The sequence below is a fragment of the Gymnoscopelus braueri genome (assembly GCF_963280865.1).
Source record: "Gymnoscopelus braueri genome assembly, chromosome: 8".
In the NCBI taxonomy this organism is placed as follows: domain Eukaryota; kingdom Metazoa; phylum Chordata; class Actinopteri; order Myctophiformes; family Myctophidae; genus Gymnoscopelus; species Gymnoscopelus braueri.
The window spans coordinates 45,726,783-45,749,645 of record NC_137609.1 but is presented as its reverse complement, the minus strand read 5'-3'; the positions used below and the strand labels follow the sequence as shown (position 1 = coordinate 45,749,645).

The 22,863-nt window shown below is 40.3% G+C and overlaps 1 protein-coding gene across 1 annotated transcript in view; it reads right to left on the bottom strand.

Moving 5' to 3' along the window:
- nrxn2a (neurexin 2a) overlaps positions 1 to 22,863 on the bottom strand; it is a gene marked incomplete at both ends in the record, with an annotated part of 222,109 nt that overhangs the window by 106,409 nt on the left and 92,837 nt on the right. Inside the window, 3 exons of the mRNA XM_080434625.1 lie at positions 13,773 to 13,892; positions 14,801 to 14,974; positions 18,695 to 18,885. Coding sequence (XP_080290751.1) covers positions 13,773 to 13,892; positions 14,801 to 14,974; positions 18,695 to 18,885 — 485 coding nt within the window. The remainder of the gene's footprint in view (positions 1 to 13,772; positions 13,893 to 14,800; positions 14,975 to 18,694; positions 18,886 to 22,863) is intronic.

Sequence of the window (22,863 nt, the reverse complement as noted above, 5' to 3'; positions counted from 1 at the left end):
ATGTGGAAGAAGTTTAAATCTCAGCCCAAGAGTTCAAAACTTAGATATTACTTTATTAATCAAACTTATATTTCTTATTGACGTAACGTTTGCTGAGATAATTCTATGATCACAGATCGGATATCAAAGTGATCCCAAAATGCAGGTTTTGAACTACCCGAAATCCAAATTTGATCCACTCAGAGAAAGGTTTTGAACTCTTCAGCCCTTTTAAAAGAAGAAATATATTGATATAAAATTTGGGGAAATGTTTTTAAATTCTGTTTTGCCAGTCCCTGCCCACAGAATGCTCAATCCTCATGTCCAATTTCAGATTGCTTGGCCAAGGAAAATAAGAAGAAAGTCCACACACTGTTCTCAAGCTCCAAGAAACTCACTTTTTATTTTTGCAACGTTTCGACCTTCTAGGTCTTCATCAGGCAAATATTGATATATTGATATTTGCCTGATGAAGACCTAGAAGGTCGAAACGTTGCAAAAATAAAAAAGTGAGTTTCTTGGAGCTTGAGAACAGTGTGCGGACTTTCTTCTTCTTTTCCTTGATTCTTCCCTTGATGTCCAGCACCTGGCCTAAATGCAGGCATGGGATGTGCACACAATTGAGATTGCTTGGCCAACCCATTGAGGAGAGAGATTGTTACAGACAGACAGACAGTTTTGTAAATCTTATAGTAGAATTAACATTTTTATTGATTGAACTACTACTCATATAGCGTTCTTGCAAATGTGTCTCTCTGAAATGACATCCAAATTCACTTCTGAATCCATCAAATGTCCCAAAAGCTAAAAGCTTAGGAACAGACAGTGACATCTTAATAGAGAAAACCAACCAGATATGTTATATTTCATTGAAAATTGATGAAAACAAGACGTGGAGCCTATCTCTGTGGGAGCACGGTTCTAAAAACAAAGTCTGGAAAATCGGTTATAGTTCGGAGAGCCATATTTATAAAGCAGAGCGATCTATAATGCAGCTCAGCACTTTCTAAGGATAACGGGAACATTATCCGTATGACCTCAAAGTAATTACTTTTGACTGCCGGTAATTTAGGCAATTTAGTCATTGAAGCATTCTTCAGTTGTCCTGGCTATAGCCTCTTTGGATAAGAGCACCTGGCTAAAATCCAAAATGTAGATAGCAGCTAGGAAAGTACATTACCGTACCAGCGTGTCAGGCAGACAGTTGATTTCAAATAGCAAAATCAATGTGAATGTGATTGAATGAACGTGTCGCCCCCTTCTGAATTCTTATTTTTCCGTTTTCAGAATGGCCAAGATAGATGAGAGCCTATTGTTTTTGAAACAATTGGTGGGGAGTGTTGTACGGGGACCATGTGGACAGAGAATTGGCTGTTTGTTGTTGAATTCGGTTTAGAGTTCAGCGGTACACAATGGATAAACAGGCAGCGACACGGAAACATGTAGGCATATCGCCACGAATATCAAATAGTAAACACATAGAAATGTGCAGAGGGGACAAAGACCCATCCCCACACACACACACACACACACACACACACACACACACACACACACACACACACACACACACACACACACACACACACACACACACACACACACACACACACACACACACACACACACACACACACACACACAAATGAAAACAATTAGGTGGGTGGCGAGGCATAGGAATACGCCAAGAAACCTTGAGCACAAAGAACCCTGGAAATTGCTGTATCTAGCACAACCTCTTTATCACATTAAAACACATTTTGTGGCCATTGACCATATCACTATAAGCAATGGTACTTCCCATGCCGTCGCTGTCGGGGCAGAAACCTGTATCTCCATATTTAAACTTTTGACCGTAAATCAATGCCCTACTTCCTCTATGACAGCGTCGCACAAAGGTGGCGTAATTAGCCGATCTACAAGCTCACACATCATGTCAAATCGCGACACATTGTGAGCTTGTAGATCTGCTATTTCCACAAATGTTTTAGCAAAGATTTTTAAAGTGAAAAGATTTTCTGAATATTTAACCAATGAATATAATTAAGCGCTTTTTAATAATAATTACATTGGATGCATTGGAACAATTTTTTTTGTCCATTTCCTGACAAATAGTGGTTCTGGACGTAAAAGGATCCGCCTGACAGAGACGATGTGGTTGTGTTTGGGCCTCCAGATGATGTGTCAGAACCTTTTAACCCATTAAGACCTGAGGCGATTCTTAAAAACGTTTTTTTGAAAAAAAAAATCTAAAATTGTTTTTTTTCACGATTTTTGAATAGCCAAAGAAATCTAAAGTGACACAGATGTGTTTCTAGGTCTTAATGGGTTCATTCTAGCAGGTCTAGCATGTGACACGAATAGCGGTCTGCTCTCGGAAGCCACGGTCCCGGGGCGAGAGCTTATTTTTCTCATTTAGATCCCTTCTTAAAATAGTTTCATAACGCTCTCCCTAGCTAATCCCGCTGGTGGCCTTTGGGACATACAGTAGCCTAGTGGTAATCTGGAAAGACACCACCTGAAAAGGAAGGTCAAAGCTGAAGTGCATTTGAAGGAAGTCCTCAAAAGTTCTACCATTAAAAAAAAAAAAAAGATCTTTACATTTAGGCGATTGCATAACGGTGAATAGCCTAGAATAGTAAATGTAGAATTTATCCCATCCAATCCGGGAACGCATTTGTGTCATTTTAGATTTTAGCTATAGGCATTATTTTATACTTTGGCTATTCAAAAATAGCAGATATGCAAGCTCAGAGTGCCGCGCTATGAGCTTGTAGATCTGCTATTTTTGAAAAATCATGACAATTTGTGCAAATCTTTGAATATATATTTTTTCAAGCGAACATTTATAACTTAAATCTTTGCTTCTGGCAAGTTCTGGGGGTCCCTGGAACAAAAATATTTTCTGATGGGGGTCCGAGAGGACAAATACGTATCATTTTGGGGACGCTTGACATGGAAAAGTTGGAGCACCACTGATTTCTCTAGATAGAATGCTGCTGCTGTGAATCTAATCTAAGAAAATAAATGAAGAAATTAACTGAAGAGAGTGCGGTTAATCCTTTCATTGTATGTATCTGCACCCAGTTAAATTACAAGAGACTATTCTTCAAGAGCACGCCTTCTCCTGACGGTATTATCCGGTAGGAGAGTCGTCCTCATAGCACCACTGATAAAACATAAGTTTTTCGGAAAACTGTTAGGATTTAGAAGACATTTGTAGATGGGTTTCCCAGATTGAATGGGTTATGTACACTGTAGCGCCTTCATCCAAAGCGCTTTACAATGTGCGTTACATTCACACACACATTCACACACCGACAGCGGAGGCGACAATGCAAGACACCAACCTGCTCATCGGGAGCAGTGAGAGGTTCAGTGTTGTGCTCACAAACACTTCAACATTAACCCAGGGGAGAGCGAACTAGGAAGCGGGACTCTGCCGATTCTCAAGCAGCCGCTCTACTTCCTGAGCCACATATTTTCATGGGGGGAAAAAAACGAAACAAAAAAAGGACAGTGGCAATTCAAAGTGTGTTCAGGATTTTCTGACATCTGGGGGTTGAGTGAACATATATCTTTATCATATGCCTACATGTAGATAGCATCTTATGTAGACTAGCCAGGTTCATTTATAGACCTGGTATTCTATAGTATGTACAGTTTCAATATAAAGATTATTTATTTTTAGATATTATACTGTCCAGACTGATGATAGGTTCTAGGTTTAACTAGACTACTATTTCTATGCATTTGATGTATTACCTCGTATTTACCTGCTTACTGTAAATCGCTCTGGATTAAGAGTGTCTGTCAAATGTCTAAATCGATGTAGCATACTTTGTACTGCTGATTGCAGTTAACAGTTCAACAAGAATATCAACTTCAAACTTCAAAGAGCAAGCGAGATGGCATGCTTGTTGGAATTTCATTCAGGTCTTTTACATAAGTGCAACAACATTAGATTTTCACCACCAAAAGAAATGAAGGCGACACATAAGCAGGAACAGCTGCATGTCAATGTTATCTTAGCCACACGCAGAGGGGCTACAGGCACAACTTACATGGCTGCACTTGCTGGTAAAGGGATTTAAACAAGTCAAAGATGTATTTACTTTAACCACTTAAGCCCTATTTTATGCTTCATCGTGCAATGGTGCGGCATGGCTGAAATAGCCAATCTACAAGCTCACAACGTGTCCCCATCATGATGTGTTGTGAGCTTGTAGATCTGCTATTTTTTGAAAATGATTAAAATCTGCTGTCCAAAATAAGGACGCCAGGGTTAATGTAAACACATTTATACATTTGAACCAAACGTATAATATATTCTCTCTGCTTATATGACAGGCACTAGCATTTTGTCCAGAACCAGCTACTGTGAGGCAGGATTTGCAAGGCTGATTAAAAGGGTTCATGATAGGAAGGCAGGCATGCATGTTGTTCTCTTGCAGCCTACAGTCCCAGAATGTGTCACACAGACAAACAAGTCATACCCTGCAGAGCTTTTTTTCACACATAGCTCCTTGTGATGACAGTAATGGTTCCATTTGTTGCCAGAAATGTGAAATTTGTTGCCAGAAATAGTTCAGCATTATGCGCACACAAGCATAAACAAACACGCACGCATGCACACAATGACAAACACTCTTACGCGCAGTACACACCCGCTCTCTCACACATGGACACACGCACGCACGCACACACACACACACACACACACACACACACACACACACACACACACACACACACACACACACACACACACACACACACACACACACACACACACACACACACACACACACACACACACACACACACACACACACACACACACACACACACACACACACAAGCCACATCTCTACATATTTCTTAAACACACGGTGATGAGGGTTTCAAAGTAATAATAATGTAATCATGGAGGTTAACTAGATCACTGCAATTTCCATATTTTCACTCTACAGAAACATTGGTGCAGAAAATGATGACACGGAACAGCATTATTTGGAGGGCATTGGCGATGAAAAGACGATCCAAATTATTTATACAGATGTCTGCAGCACACCCGCCAGATATGGTATGACTTCATTTGCAAAAGCACTATAGGGGCAAAAAAAGGCTTTCAGATTCCTTCAGATGCTCTTTGAAGTCTATTGTATCTGAAGTGCAGGCGTTACATTTCATTAATAGTCTATCACGTTTCATAAACACTCGAACAATGAAGCACATATTCTTTTCTACCAACGGCTGTTTGGAATAGGTAATGATAATACATATGGCAGTAATACATAGAGTAGAGACATCAACATAGAAATCAAGAAGAAGAATGACTATTGCAGCCACTCTGAATGTGGTGGGTCCTCAAATGACATGGCAGTAGAAACATAAAGGAGAATTGGGTTGTCTGCCTGGCCTGCAGGGTGTTTGTGGTTTATTCAAGGAAACAGTGTTGGTGTATGATGCATATAATATAATAATACTAATACTAATACTAATAATACTAATACTAATACTAATACTAATACTAATACTACTACTACTACTACTACTACTACTAATAATAATAATAACACATTTTATTTGTAACGCGCTTCACATTTTCACAAATCTCAAAGTGCTACATATATGCGACACACAGTTTGTTTTTTACAAAAAGCAAGGTAATGCCAACGTGTGCCACAAGTGGCGGTCGTGGATCCAGAACTGGACACACTGCTTGATAGAAAGCCACCACGGAATCTACAATACATTAACTTCAAAAGGCAGGGGATAGGCGGCTTTGTTATCTATTCTATATATAAATCCCACTCCCAGTTACTGTAGGTGTTAGAAGTGACAGATGACTAACTCTAATTGAACGCTGTTCCTCTTGTAGGCCCCGTCTGCTCACTGCATTCAAGTTAGTACATCAGTTGCTTCATTTATGCTGTTGGTGCGTCAAGGCTTGTGATGAGTTATATTGTGTTAAACTTACAAAAGAAGTCTTAAATGTTATGAAATATTATCTTTTCATTACATATTAAATTAACAACACTGGTTTTGGCATTCACTGGCATAATTACAATATATAAACAACATTACTTGGGTAAAAAGTAGCTGGCCCTGTGTAAGGTCCAGCAACTCTTTACTGCTCATAGGAATGGAATGGCCTCCAGGGTCAGTTTCTCCAGTTAGCTCAGACTCCGACAGAAACACTTTACATTTTATCAAATGAACCCTAGTGTCCCAATTCTGGGGCGAACATTTTGTCCAAAATAGCTGCAACACGTTATTTAACACCGTATTTTCGGCGAGGATGTTTGGTGTTGAGGGGAAGAAGAAAAAAAAAACATGTCCCCCCAGCTAATGGGGTTAATGACCCTCAAACATGGAATATTCTTCAATTGCCACTCAGCTTGGACTCGCTTATATTCAGTTTAAATCTATGATTTTAAATATTGGTTGCTGATTGTTGTCGTACAGTAAGGGTATCATGTGCTAATTTGTCATTTTCACTGCAACTGTTTTTGTTTTAGTTTTCTGCAGTTATTATTGTGTCTAAACCTTGTCATTCTGGCACCATTGAAAATGAGGGCTCGGCCTTCTATAACCTCATTTCCATTATCAAGTGCCTGGGCCGTGCTGGGCCATGCAGGGCTTTTCAGGGCTGTGAGGGGCTGAGTCCATCATCAACACATCATATCCTTTATTTTACCAAGTAATACTCATTGAGATTAAAATCTCTTATCCAAGAGTGACCTGGCCAAGAGAGAGGCATGAAACACTATTACAATAATAAACAAACAATACAACAAACAGGCCATTACAATCATGGAAAATGGGGCTGTGATCAGTGCAGTGGTGTTGCTATAGTAACTCAATGCCGCAGACAGCTGCTATCTACGCTAGCCGGCTAAATGCGAACTTATAGACCCCTTAACACATCGACCGCCAGAGGTTAATCTCATAATGTACTCACCAGTGCCAAGGTGTTTTTGTTGTTTTTTTGTTTTTTTCATGTCGCCATAGATCTTGTTAAAATCCTTAAGATTGAGCCGTACAAGGTCTGTTTACATCCGCGACATCCCACTGTATCTCCCAGTGAAGACCACGTGTCAAACGGGGTATCCATGTTGTAGTTAGAGCGGATTACGTTAAACAGTGAAATGCGAGGAGAAAAAACTACAGGAAGAGAATTGAGTTTCAGTTTCGTCTGTAGAACGAGAGCGGACGTGATCGTCAAAACCGGATCCCAAATAATTCTATTTCCGGTCATCAAACCGGAAACGGAAGTGGATCAAAAAAATTCCGAAAGTGAACCCGGAAGTGAATAGCGCGAAAAGACCGTGGACCGTAGGGCTACGGTCTCGGCGCTTAACAGTTGGATTTAACGGACCGTAGGACTACGTTCTTGGCGGTTAATGTGTTAACAGACAACGTCATACTGGCTCCAAATGAAACCCATTCTGTCAGGTCTCGCTAGGACGCGCCTCACTAGCCAACACACAAGAGTCGTGCGCACCCCCGACCCCCTCTTGTGTGAGCAACAGGTTGAGAATTCATTGCATGAAACAATCACCTGTGCATCCAGTCTCAATGTTGGTAAACAAATAATTGGTCTATACTTCGTAGAATGTCTTTGCTGTGTGACAAATGACTTATTTTCAACCGTGTGTCATCGTGACTAATGTTGACACTTTGAAAAACAGTAAAAAAAGAAGAAAATATGACGTTTTTGACAAGCGGCGTAAGTGTAACTTTGTATGAGTTAGGATTTAAACCTCGCCTTCACAGCCCCATTCTAAAAAGTCCAGCACCAGGAGCCAAGCGGGGCTGAGAATGACTGAAATCTTTCACAGTTGGAATCGCTGCCCAAGTGGACTGATTATTGTGATTTTCACAACACAGCATGGCACGGCACTGCCCTGTAGTGGAAACAAGGGTAAACGTGTCCTCCAAGAGTCCATTGTTTAGGATCATTTACTCAAAAAACAAATTGTCCATCAACATCTCTTGTCTTTCCCCTATCCTTATGGTATAGTCTACCCTACATCTTTGGTTATATTCTAAGATGACCAGAACACTGTCCAAACACTGTAGCTCTGACCCCTATATTACTATTAAGTAGGTTGCTTGTAATATAGAAACTTGTTTTCACTTGTTGAAAGTTACTCTGGAGAAGTGCATCAGCACAAAAAGCCTAAACTGTAACATACAGTAGCACCTGATACTGAGGACTCACCACTGAAGACTGGCCTACATGTACAGTATACAGGCCTATGTTTACCCTGTTTGTTTTTATTTTTGACTCACCTTTCTACAATAAGAAACCTTGAATGGAGAAAGACTCCTCTGAGGAAGGTTTCTAGAGCACCATACTATATGTCTTGTAGTAGAGCATGTATTGTGGTGTTTTACAGTATAGTACATGTATGTATTGGGATGTTTTACAACAGTATGCGCTGTGATAATTTACAGCATACTAACATAATAACAATAATCTTTATTTTAAAAAGGCTATTCAAAACGTGCTTTACAATAAAATACAGCCAGGTAAAAACAACAACTATAAAGTAAAAATCTAAAGGTAACATTAAGCAACAGTAAAAACAAATTAAGACAACAAACATGAAAAAAGTATGCAAGGAAATAAACGTGGATAAAAGAGGCAGTACCTATAGTATGAACTGTGTATTCCCCATACAAGATTTATGTTGTTAAAATGTTTCCAAAATATTCCAAAGTTTTCAACATATTTTCAAAGGTTTTTAAAAATAGCAGATCTACAAATTGGCCATGTATATACAGTAGGATTAAAGTTATTAAACATGCATTTTGCAGGAGACCCGCTGGAACCCCCCCAAGGACCCCTGTTGGTCCCTGGACCCCCACGTCTCAGTCTAGTTTTGGCGTTCATTTTGCAAGGTGCACTGCACTAATGAGAGTCTTGTACATTTACTAATTCAGCAATCTGGGAACCGATTCGGTAAAAATATGCATTTTCCTCGTTTTTCTCATTTTTTGTGAAGAAACAGGAGCTCGGTTTGGCCCCTTCCCTTTCTTAGTCCACTTCCTCTCGGGGGCTTCTGTGTTAATTCCTATTGACAACAACATTACATGTTTAGGGCAGTGTTTTTACTAATTCAGAGATGAACCACATGAACCTATGCACCCCTATTCTGGGTACGTCGTAATGTGCGAACGTCCAGGGCAAAAAAACACATATCTAAACGCTACAGTGTAGATCCGCTATTTGCATCGCAGAGATTTGGTGTAGAGAAAAAGGAGGGGGGACCAGGTTCCTGGAGGTCAACCTGGTGAATTAAATATATAGGGTTTAAGTGGTTAAATACAACACCTTGTGCCCACATTATCCGCTGTTATCCTAGCAAAATAGTTATCCGCTGTTATCCGCTGTTATCCTAGCAAAATAGGAGTTGGACATGCCACCAAGGCATTTGCGCCATGCATTTTAGACCATGTACCAGTGCGCCATAGATCGTCTAAACAGTGACCCAAGGGTGCAACCCTACATTTGGACAGGAATATCATAAAGGAACTAACGTCTGCTGGAGAAAAAAAACCCCAGCTTTGATACAGTATCCAACGGGCTTTCCTGTGCTCACAAAATTGAAATGCCACCCAAGACATCAAAATCTCAACGATAAGAAAATGACAGCCTGGATGATGTTGCAGCAACTTCAACTTTGCACTGAAAGCAGTGAGATAACGCTGTTGAAATGTCATCCCTTCCCCTCTGTGTACACATTCTCCGAGTGAGCTTTCCTTCAGCTGATGTTTGTCAAGCTGAAAATGCTGCAGTCGTACAGCAGAAAATGGAGGAGAGAGTGATATATATTTTTTTAAAGATGATTTTAAAGGCATTCCGGTCTTGTTGATAGCATAGCACGGAGACAGACAGACGGGGGGGGGGGGGGGGGAGATTGGAGGTTGGCGAAAGTGGTAGACATGGGAAAACAGGGCCATGAGCTAGATTCAAACCCACGACGAGTGGCAAAGCTCTGCCTATGTGGTATGCACACTAAGTGGGTGAGCCTCCATGGCTCAGCTGCTCTGCAATGTGCCACTGCAAAATTTAGTGTCGCTAATGGCTGAGTCACATGTAATTAATTACTCCCCAACACTAATCTACAGTATGTAATCAAACATTCAAATTGATCTTTTCACTGGCTGTCTCTCGAGGGTTTAGAGCTACTCAGACTCCATCAACAGAGACGCTGTTTAAAGTGCCAAATGCCCCAAATTCCTGAGAATGTGACTTTTGTTATCTTTTAAAAAATTTTCCCCTTCATTGTTTAAGAGAATTACCATTGATTGTGGACATTAACGTAATGGCCATATTCTGTGTATAAAACTGTGTTTAACCCTTTAAGACCTGGAACTGTGTCATTTTTAGATTTGAGCTAAAAAGCATTATTTTACACTTTGGGCTATTCAAAAATAGCAGATATACAAGCTCATAGCGCGGCACCGAGTGCCGCGCTATGAGCTTGTAGATCTGCTATTTTTGAAAAATCGTGAAAATGTGTGCAAATCTTTGAATATATATATTTTTAAAGCGAACATTTTTAACTAAAATCTTTGCTTCTGGGGGGTCCCTGGAACAAGATATTTTGATGGGGGTCCGCGGCCAAATACGTATCATTTTGGGGGTCCTTGACATGAAAAAGATGGAGCACCACTGATATAGAAACATACGTTTTTCAGAATACTGTTGAGATTTAGGAGACATGCAGAATCGGCTTCAGGTCTCAATGGGTTAATACAGTATTAAACATCCTATTATTAGGATATGGGCATTAACAAATTGTTGAATTATTTCTGAACACCTCTTTAACAAGGGGGGCTCAATTTGTCATGAGCACACGTTTAATGTTAACTTTTTCTTTATGTTGCCGGAATAGCACAATGATCAAGTCACCTTAGTTGCACAATAAAAGCAGAGCGCATTGGGTCTACTGACTCAAGCAACACTCACTAAAACACAAACTAGAATAGGGTCTTTGGCAGGTCTTCGCCAGAATGGGTGGCCTACCTACTGTATGGCTGTGTATGGGCATGATTTATACTTAGTTAATCTTAGCCAATCTACAACCTGACCCGTGCAGTTTATTTTTGGTGTGCGACACCAGCGTACAACCAAGTATAAATGAGGCCTTAGTTGTGAGATGCAGCCGTAAAGACACGAGGAAGCTGTGGGGGACAAATGCCCTATGACTAACGCTTCAACTTTTTGCATTTGTGGCACTCCCTACGGGCAGAAGAGAAAGTGCTATTGAAGGTGCGCTTTATAGAGGCCCCTCAACATGCAGTTCCAATGTGGGGTTGATTGAAGTGTTTTGTTCGAAAATGTATTCAAATGTTTGAAGGCAATTACAGGCAAACAGCATGGAGCATCGAAACCCTGTTGACGGTCATTGTCACATTGCAGCTAATGTTAACCACAAAAAATCATGTTTCTGCTACAAACTGACATTTGTAGCATTTGCAAATTGGGGCGCATGCACCTACTGTATGTGGATGTGAAATTGCTTTTGACTCTGCGTTGTTGAGAGGCCCCTCAATTGCGTGATTCCAATTTGGGGTAGATTGGATGCTGCTTTCATAATTGCTGCCATTTCTATGGGAAAATGGGCTACTCCCACAAACCTTGTAAGCCAAAAATCTGAATGCTATGTTCATCACATTAAAAAAAGCTAAAAGTGTGTTTTGACGGGAAAACAAGTGTGGTGGAAATAACCCTCTGGGTCACGGAGTTGTTTTCCCCATTCTAAATCCAATAGACTTTTTTAACATCACTTCTGTGTTGTTGTTCCACAATTAAGTTGGGCAAAACTGTCAGGGAGATGATTCTGTGTCGTTTATGATATTTAGTTATATTTGATAACGTGGGATTTAAAATGGGGAAAATAACTCTGTGACTCAGGGGGTTATACGGACGTGACGGTTTGACCTACTGGGAGTGCGCATACAAAGTTTGCCAACTATCAGTCGAGCGTTGTCTGAGATTAGCTGTGCAAAGGCAGACACACACATACATACAGACACGCAGACAGGGGCGAAAACATATATATATGGCCTTTGCCTCCCGGCCTGTGAAGACAATCAAACCATCAGGAAACATGGTAGATTGCCACCATCCGTCGCAGTATTTCAATCAGGATCTAACACAGCAGACACATCACACAACAGAGCAGATCACACATCACAGCATAATGGTTTCATCTTACCTGCTGAGGTTTGTCGTTCTGGAATTTACCGGTGCAAATTGAATGAATAAGATTGTCTAAATCCAAGTCCTTGACTAGTTCAGTTTCAATGACGGCGAACGAGTGGTGAATGGTGCATGGTCGTTAGTTCATAGTCGTTAGCAGCATTGATGTCAAATTATGTAAACAAAGGTGACTATAGTCACTTACATACAATTGTGCTTAGCATTTGATTGCCTCAATAACCGCAAATAACTTCATGGTTAACAACATTGTTAACCTGTTAACACAGACGTCCAGGCATTGCTCATAACGATGTCCCTGCTTGTGTCCTGTCCCACCCATATCAATTCATAAGCCAACCACTTGTTTTTGTTAAAAGTTTAAATCGAGCTCTTATTGGATTACGGTATAGGGCATAGCAGTGGCGGCCATTTTGTGGTGCCACAGATAGAGAACCCATTCATTTTTCCCATAGAGATTTGCGAAAAATATTTACATGATTTATTTAAAGCCTGGAACCAAGCCATCCAGGCTCCTGGTGAATCATGACCATAAAACATTTGATTCTGTGTCAAAACATATTTGAATATTTAATAATTTTATACACTATATTTATTTATTTTTTTTAAATGCGGTTTTCAAATATTTTTTTGACACAGAAAATGGCCGCAACTGCTATGCCCTATAGTCATGAGTAGAGCGAGGGAGGGAGTTTGGTAACCAAGTCTATTTCTATGCAGCGAAAAGCGGAACTCACTACATGGGTTTCCTTTTTCTTTCTTTCTTTACTCACAGTCACGTAGGCATGGGCGCCCCCCTTTGCCCCCTTGGCATGCAGGGTGCCTGTGCATGTGCCCAGGTTGCCCTTTTGGTATAGATGCAGCTCCCAAACCATATATTCCATGCTGTCAGAGACTTCCTATTGTGGCTGCTATACTGGGTCTTCCTCTCAGCTTTCGTACTGACAGAAATACTAAGACGAGTATAGTGGAATGTCCACTTCCTATAATAATAACTTTAAAAGAATTACAGTCTCTACAGGGAAACTATATTTTCTCTTCTATACTGTGTTTTTTATTTGAATGGTTTCAGAAGACAAACAAACAATCAACTACATAAACAACCAACTGTCCAACAAACCAACGAATCACCTAACCCACTGTTTCCCAAACTGATTATATTGATTTATTATTTAAAAAACATTTTAAACAAAATATTAATTATTCATATTTTTTCAATAATTAAAAACAAATTCAATGTTTTTTCAAAAGAATTCAGAAGAATTTTAATCAAATAAATTCCATAAATTAGAAAACAAATGTTTAAGAAGTAGTGAAAATAGCCGATCTAATAAGGCGAGCTGCAATTTTCACTAGTTTGGGTCCTGGGTTAGACATCACATTTCACTTTTGGGTCTCGAGCTAAACAGTTTGGGAACCACCTAAAACCAACTGATCGACCGAAGCGTCAACTCAACGGGAGCACTTCTAAAACCATGAAGATAAAACCATATGAAAAACAATAACAATTCTATACTGTTGCAGTCAATGTAAAATAAGGCAGTGTACTCACGGTCATTGCAGAATGGACCTCCATAGGTGGTCATGGTGCAGTCACAGGAGAAGCCCTCCCACAGCTGAAGACACACCCCCTGGTGGTGGCAGGAGTCCTCTGTGCAGGTGGTGCTGGGGCCTGAAGGAGGAGGAGAGGAGGATGGACAAGTAGGTGGAAACAAGACCCAAGAATCACGTAGTCCAGTTACAGTTTTGGCATTTAACCCATAAAGACCAGGAAAGCGGTCTTCATTTTTAGATTTCTTTGGCTATTCAAAATTAGCAGAGCTTGTAGATCTGCTATTTTTGAAAAATCGTGAGCATCTGTGCAAATCTTTGAATATATTTTTTTAAGCGAACATTTGTGAACTCAAATCTTTGCTTCTGGGGATTCTACAAATCTTCTAAAAATACTAAATCCTAACAGTTTGTTTCTATATCAGGACCTCCCAAAATGATATATATTTGCCCCCCGACCCCCATCTCAAAATATTTAGTTCCAGGGACCCCCAGAAGCAAAGATTTGAGTTTTTTTAGTTCCCTTTAAATATATATATTCAAAGATATGCACTATTTTTCACAGATCTTTTTTTTTTTTGCAGATCTACAAGTTCATAGCGTGGCACTCTGTGCCGCGCTATGAGCTCGTATATATATATATATATACATTATTTTTGAATAGCCAAAGTATAAAATAATGGTTATAGCTAAAGATCTAAAATGACACAAATACGTTCCCTGATTGAATGGGTTAATCATTTTTAAGGGTACATCAGCACTATGGAATATATCATTTCACTTAGAATGTCTTCTGTAGTATAATAATAATGATAATAATAATCTAACAAACTAAAAGTAAAGTAAAAATAATCATGCTCTGTAAATAGACACTGTGATTAATAACCCTGACAATAGCAAACTGACCACAATTCTAAATCTAGCCATAATCATGCAGCCCTAATAGAAATGCATTCCCTCCACCCCTACCAGATAAGATTGTTGTTCAACACCCCCCCTCCCCCCCCCAGAACTGGACCCCCGTCTCACCTCCACAGCCACGCTCCACCTGGCCCACCTTGTGCAGGGCGTCGGCCAGCAGGTCCGGGAGCCTCCCGTTCATGTCAACAGATGCCAGGCAGCCCTGGTATCCCTCTCTGGACGCGATCAGCCTGGGCAGACTGTTGTACATGCCCTTACCGACACCACCTACGTACAGCTCCCCTGTAGGAGGACGATAAGGAGCAGTGATCATCACTGTCTCCAGATCAGAATCCTATATTTGCTCATTTATAGCTGTTTCCGTTGTAGAACTTCCTCCTTTTAACCCATTAAGACCTGAAGCCGATTCTACATGTCTCCTAAATCCCAACAGTTTTCTGAAAAAACGTATGTTTCTATTCACCTGTTTCCTAGGCTGTGTGTTTTCCACTTCCTGTCGGATTTCATTGGATATCATTAGTCATCTGACCAGTTTCATTGGATTTCATTGGATCAAATCGACAGGAAGTGGAACACACACAGGAAGTGAAAAGCCTAGGAAACAGGTGAATATGAGTGGTGCTCAAACCTTTTCATGTCAAGGACCCCCAAAATGATATGTATTTGGCCGCCGACACCCCCGTCTCAAAATACCTTGTTCCAGGGGATCCCAGAAGCAAAGATTTGAGTTAAAAATGTTCGCTTAAAAATATATATATATTCAAAGATTTGCACACATTTTCACGATTTATCAAAAATAGCAGATCTACAAGCTCATAGCGCGGCACTCGGTGCCGCGCTATGAGCTTGTAGATCTGCTATTTTTGAATAGCCAAAGTGTAAAATAATGCTTTTTTAGCTCAAATCAAAAAATGACGGATGCGTTCCAGGTCTTAATGGGTTAAATGCATGCTTGTTGAAGTACTGCTGCACTTTGACACCATCGCCAAGAGCAATTATTTGAGGAAAGAAAGAACAAATACAGTTTTGCCACTATAGAACAGAGTTAGAGTATTGCTAGAGCAGTGGTTTCCGACCCTTTTCACATCAAGGTCCATTATTTATTGGCCATTTTTGAGCCACTGACCACCGTTTGAGATACAGACTCTCACACTCAAGGCTTAGAATATGTTGTTATCGCACCATAGGAGAGATAAACAGGCACATGTTGATAAAAAAATAACAATTCATTAAGTAATGCAGATGTTTAACAAAATGTAACTCTTGAGAGCGTAAAATGACGGGTGCATTTGGTTTCGTTTTACACACAAGAGTTAAACATCTAATAAGGGTCCATTTGGTTACCAACTCTCCATCATTTAGCTGGGGACCACCTGGAACCACCTTAAGGACCACTGGTGGTCCCCGGACCACTGGTTGAGAACCACTGCGCTAGAGTAATAGTGTCACACACAGACAAACAGAAATACAGTGGATAGATAGATTGAGATCAATAGATCGATCGATAGAGTACATACTGTAGATTGAGGCAATGATAGCTACATACTGTAGATAAGACTCTCATGTTTCTGGAACACTACTGGAAGTATTAAAGGACGACTTCAGCCATTTTCAATCTATCTTCACATAATAGGTCCTCACTAATGCTCATGATATGGTACCATTTTTGTGTCTCAGAGGAGGGCTGTGGACAGTTCACAATCACCCCTACCAGTGACATCATCGATGGCAAATCCGAGCTAATAGAAACTGCAGGCTTTCTATTCCTGGAAATTTAGCATTCTACAATGAAAGCCATTGATCGTGCGCTAAAGGTCGGGTGCAATGGCCTTTTCGGTCATTTCATTTTGAAGTCAGTCTGAACCGTCGTCTCAACCAATCAGAAGGTCCCATCCCCTCAGGCTATGGGACGTTGGCATCTCGATCACTGCACCCGTGTGCAGCAGAGTTAGTGTTTGTTTAGAAGAGAGAGAGAGACGGCCAGCTAAGCATGTTTGCTACTACGTGGCTTATTTCTAACCTATAGTGTTTTCAGATACATATTTTAGTGTGTTGATTAAGTTTAAAATGAGTAATACACCGTCTGGATGTCATCTTGAATGAGATACAAAACGGAGTAGCTCTGTAATTAAAAGCTGTGTGTGAAGAGTGTGCAGCTATGGGAATCACACAGGTGAATGTAATCAATATTCATTTATATTCATAAGAGTCTTATCTATGTCATCACGCAGTACGTTTTCGTAATACAGGAAGTAATTAAGATTGGCTTTTTAGGGACTTTTGATATAAAAATACACAAACATGGATCCTATGAGACACAGACAATTAGAATTATAATTTTTTTTAACCAAAATTGTAGCATTACTGAGGACCAATGATATGAAGATAAATGGGTGAAGTCCTCCTTTAACACTATTCAAATGCTATTCCTTCATTTGGGGTTTTGGAGATGGTGGTGGAGAGAGCACTCTCTTAACACGGTCCAAAATGGTGGGTTGAGACCATAGACTGTATAAAAATAATGGACAGCGCTAGCGTCATGCCATTGGCTTCTACAGACCGAAAATGAAGCCGATTGTTCTGCTGTGTGTAATCCGCCATCTTTCAATATCGCGTCATATCGCGTCATATCCTTTGCAACCGGAAATGTATGCTATTGGTTGGGTAGCTTGTCAATCAAGAGCGGGGGGCGGGGAATGGATGCTATTGGCTGTGTAGCTTGTCAATCAAATCATCCCGCCCCTCCTCGAGAATAACCTACTTTATCTCAATTTTAAAATAAATGGGACCATAGTTTACCAAAACGCATATCATGATGATTGAAAGGAGACTTTAATCTAGCGACTGGAAGCATATAGTATTTATGACCATTTTTTATTAAGGTAAGAAAATCTAGTCTAAAGTTTGTCAAGAACCCCTCCGCTTTCATTGAGATAAATTCTTTCTGACACCAGCAGGGGCAAAACAGCGAAACTACAGGCCATTCATATGAACTGTCTCTTCCGTATTGGCGTCAATGTAAAAATCTCAGGCTGGCCCCTTGGTTGAGACATGATGACTGTGAAGGCCACAGCATACCTCATGCCTTATGGATGGGGGGGGACATTGTCCTCCTGGAAGAGACCACTCCAATCAAGGATAGCAGTGCTTCATCATACTGTAGGATAAAGGTGATCACTCAGAATAACTTTGTATTGATTTGCAGTGTGCCTCGTCTTCCCTATAAGAGAACAATTGGCTCCCCCCACAGCATAACAGAGCCACTCTCAGGGTCAAGCATTCAGGCCTGTACTGTTCCCTGTGTGTAGTACACTACTACACACACTCGCCCACTTGTGGAGGAACAATGGTGAAGGATGACTCATCATCGGACCAGATCACTTTTTTGCACATCTCTGTACACCAGTGCATGTTTTCTTTGCACCACTGAACTCTCAAAATGTGCATTTGTCTTTGCAATGTGGGTCAAGCACCATCCCTCTCTATGTAGTTGTTGAAGGACTGTTCTCGCTGACACAGTCTGATCATGTCCTGCATTGACCAAAGGATGCATTAGTGTGATCGTGTACGTTTTTCCTTACATATCACACTAATGCACGAGCATCACGGTCATCAAATGTGCACTTACGGCTGCAATTTCCAACCCCATTTACAGAAGCATCTGCCATAGATCGAGACACAGATGTCAACTTTAGTCACTTTTGACTGAAGTTGTGGCACATGCCATAGAGCACGACTGGATGTTAATTGCTTAATTGTATCATGCGGTCCACCTGTGTGAAGGCATCTGCATTCATTGTTTCTCCACTCATTTATTCCGATTTGTCCTTTAATGTGTCACCTGTCGGTCGATCGAAAGACAGACAGACAGACAGACAGACAGACAGACAGACAGACAGACAGACAGACAGACAGACAGACAGACAGACAGACAGACAGACAGACAGACAGACAGACAGACACTGTAAAATAGAATAATTTAGAGCAACCATTCTACAGTACCTTTCAGGTCCAGGTTGCGGGCTCCGTTGGCGTGTTGGGTGACAGTGCGGGAGTCAATCTTCAGGATGTGTACATTGTTGTTGTCACGTGAAACCACCACATTGTGCCACTGGTTGTCGTTAAGGGGCTTGTCAGAGTTCCCCTTCATTAGTGACGGTCCGTTGCCCAAGTCGAAGACATAATGAATGTACCTGCAACAAAACCATTTCAATGTATGGATTGATTACAAATTAGGACATGTTAGCAGTATTTTACAGTTTACACTGTGTATTTGTGTACTATTATGCAATGCTTTTTCTACACAAAAGTATCCTTACGTTAGAACACAAAAACATGTTTTGCTCTTTCCTTTATAATAATTGGGTTTCCGCATGTATGAAAAGTGAAATAGGAATACGTTTTGTATTTGTCTTTCATCTTTTTTATTTTTATTTTAAGAAATCAATATGTAGTAATGTCTGTGAGAACCCTTAACCCTTTAAGACCGGGAACGCATCTGTGTCATTTTTAGATTTCTTTGGGCCATTCAAAAATAGCAGATATACAAACTCATAGCTATGAGCTTGTAGATCTGCTAATTTTTTTTTAATCGTGAAAATGTGTGCAAATCTTTGAATATATATATATATATTTAAAGCAAACATTTGTAACTCAAATCTTTGCTTCTGGGGATTGTACAAAATGTCCTCTAAATCCTAACAGTTTTAAATATATATTTAGCAAAAATGTTGCTATAATATCAGTGGTTCTCAAAGTGTTTTCATGTCAAGGACCACCAAAATGTATTTGTCCGCGGACCCCCGCCCCCCCATCTCCAAAAATTGTGTTCCAGGGAGCCCCCAGAAGCAAAGATTTTAGTTAAAAATGTATATTACATATTCAAAGATTTGCACACATTTTCACGTTTTTTTCTCCAAAAATAGCAGATATACAAGCTCGTAGCGCGGCACCGAGTGCCGCGCTACGAGCTTGTATATCTGCTATTTTTGAATAGCCCAAAGAAATCTTAAAATGACACACAGATGCGTTCCCTTCCCGGTCTTACGTAATGGGTTTAAGATAAAACTAACTATAAGGCAGAACAGCTCCTCCTGTAGTCTCTCATGTCTGCAGCTGTGTCAGAGCGGCGCTGGGCCCTCCTGCTGACTAAGTGCTTACTGTGTGGCTGAAACCTCATAAGAAAGTGTGACTGTGTGGATCAAACACTAACTGTTATCTCCTACGCCTGCTTCCTCTGGATAGAAAAACACTTTCTCTCTCAAAACCAAATTATTTGCAAGGAATAAAAACTTTTTTTTAAAGGATATGCCTGTTTCATTATTTACACACAACAGAGCTGCGAGAGAGAGAGAGAGAAAGTGTGTGAGAGATCTCAGGGAAACAATTACCATTTCACTCTAGGAGGAAAACATCGAATCACAGCGTACGGCACTAGCAATACTTATCTGGGGCTGACAATAAGCTCATCGGGGAGCTTCAACACGGCAATCACATCATTTACAGAAAAAAACACGGCGAGCCTATTATGCACTTTGAAAAGACATTTCTAAATAACAATTTGGCTTAAAATATTTCAATCCTCTATTCAACTGATTCTAATGTACGGCAATGAAGTCTGTGGACCTTTACTAAAGAGTAATTACAAAACATGGGACCAAAAAATTCTAAAAACGGCAGAATTACTGCATCTAGAATTCTGCGAGAACATTATTCTGTGTAACAACAGAACCTGCCCAGACCTGGCATCCAGAGGCTGAGATTTGCAGATTTCAAGTGATGCTTGCGATGGAGAAAAGAGCTTGTAAAGTAACTGCTACTCAGAAGGCAATGTTAAAACTAATTGAAATGAATAACAAAAGTGACTATACCCATAATTGGCCAAATTAAATTAAACACAACAAATTAGAATGAATTTATAAAGAGAATATCAGCCTGCAAGTAGGCCTGTCACAATTATTACATAATCGTCTGGTCGCAATTATTTGAGATAATCGCAATCATTTTTGCATAATCGTCATAATCGTTTCCAAATGTTCACACATTTTCAAATATTAAAAAAAGCAGAAATAGCAGATCTACAAGCTTACAACGAGTCACTTTGTGATGCGTTGTAAGCTGGTAGATCAGCTATTTCTGCTTTTTTTTTACATGTAATTATTAATGTCAATAATTTCTTTATACGTTTAAGTTATTTGTCATATCTTCCTTGTACATATGTTTCAATGTTTGATGCCAACTGTTGTTCGTCAACTTACATTTGTAATCGTGACAGCCCTACCTGCAAGCCATCTCGTTCAAATTAAAGATGCTAAACAATGGCAAAATTTCGCAAAATACATTGAGATCCATTGAGATAGGGCGTAGTAAAAAGACATGGTTAGCCAAAGAAAATAGAATGAGGAAATATAAAACAGAAAGTAATTTCTTGTTATATTGCAAACAGCAGAACTACCAAAAAAAAGTTAAGACTCTCCCATATAGGCTACTCCCAATTGTAATTTGTTTAGGTGTGCTCAGAGAACACTTGCCACCAATAGTTCCCAAAACGACTGTATAGTTCCAAACACTGAATCCTCATAATCGGTGTTTAAGTATGTGCAATACATGAACCACGTGATCACATTGCAGAAAAATCAAAGAGTGCTCCAACTCTCTTTTTCAATGGGTCTTGTGAAAAGTATCAGAAAGGCGGAGATTTCCATCAACCAAACATTATGGTGAAGATTCCAAATATTCTCTTCACATAACAAAAAAAAAAGCTATTAGGAGAGAATATAAACACTGTGGAACTTATTTAGAAGCCTTTGTTTATTACTTTGTCATCAGATGTGCGAAGAAATTTAAATGCAGAAGTAATACCCTTCTGCCCCCTACCACTGTATTCGCCTATTCTTAGTTCTATTTAGGTTTTTCTATTTAGGTCCGTCCGTCCGTCCGTCCGTCCGTCCGGAGCTAGCCTCGGAAACCCATGCCTTTTTTATAGATTGGTGAAGCAATAGGAAGCGGCGCTGGTACCGAGCGCAAGGCTTTGGATCCGCCCTTCAAGACCTTCGATAGGGCTGGCTCCTCCAGTCTAGTCTGGAGCTAATCTCTCAAACTGCTGGATCAACTGAGCAGCACCACATTTCTTATGAAAACTGCCAGTAGTCCACACATTTCCCCCCACGTATGTGTTATACTTCTACTAAATATTGGGTGCTTTTTACCCACTTTTTTGCCAATTGTTTCCTCTCCACACACATGTCTGTGATGTCACTGGAGTTGTATCCCACTGACTAACCTACCAGTGAGGAGCCCCCACCAGGAGGACGTAGAGCCTTTGTCCTACTCCTCCCGCCCAACACTCCCTGCTGACACGTGCCGCCGCAGCCCGTAGGATTACATGCAGAGACAATTATCACTCTCCCCCTGCCCGGCTTCCATCCCCCGGACAAGGGCCACTTGTGTTTGTGTGTAGACACTCGACAAAGCCGGATGCACCGCGGTGGATTTGAACCCACAACCTCCGCGGTTGGTCGGCGGGCACTTTAGCCACCCAATCAATCTAAATATTTAACTTTAAATGTATAACTCTATAGCTCTGGTCTGGTTGAATCCTTTGCCCAATTGTTTTTCTCTCGCTTTATTATGGACAACATCTTATCAAATTAATTGCATTGCACTGTTTTTAGCAGCATTTGATTATTGTTGTTGATGATTGTTGATATTTTGTAGAACCATTTATTGCAAACACATTAATTGGGGCACATAAACAGGGGCAATAAATCTTTTTTTACATTGTTGTTCTTAACCCTTTGAGACCTGAAGCCGATTCTACATGTCTCCTAAATCTCAACAGTATTCTTAAAAACGTATGTTTCTATATCAGTGATGCTCAAACTTTTTCATGTCAAGGACCCCCAAAATGATATGTATTTGGCCGTGGACCCCCATCAAAATATGTTGTTCCAGGGACCCCCAGAAGCAAAGATTTGAGTTAAAAATGTTCGCTTGAAAAATATATATATTCAAAGATTTGCACACATTTTCACGAATTTTCAAAAATAGCAGATCTACAAGCTCGTAGCGCGGCACTCGGTGCCGCGCTATGAGCTTGTATATCTGCTATTTTTGAATAGCCTAAAGTGTAAAATAATGCTTTGTAGCTCAAATCTAAAAATGACACAGTT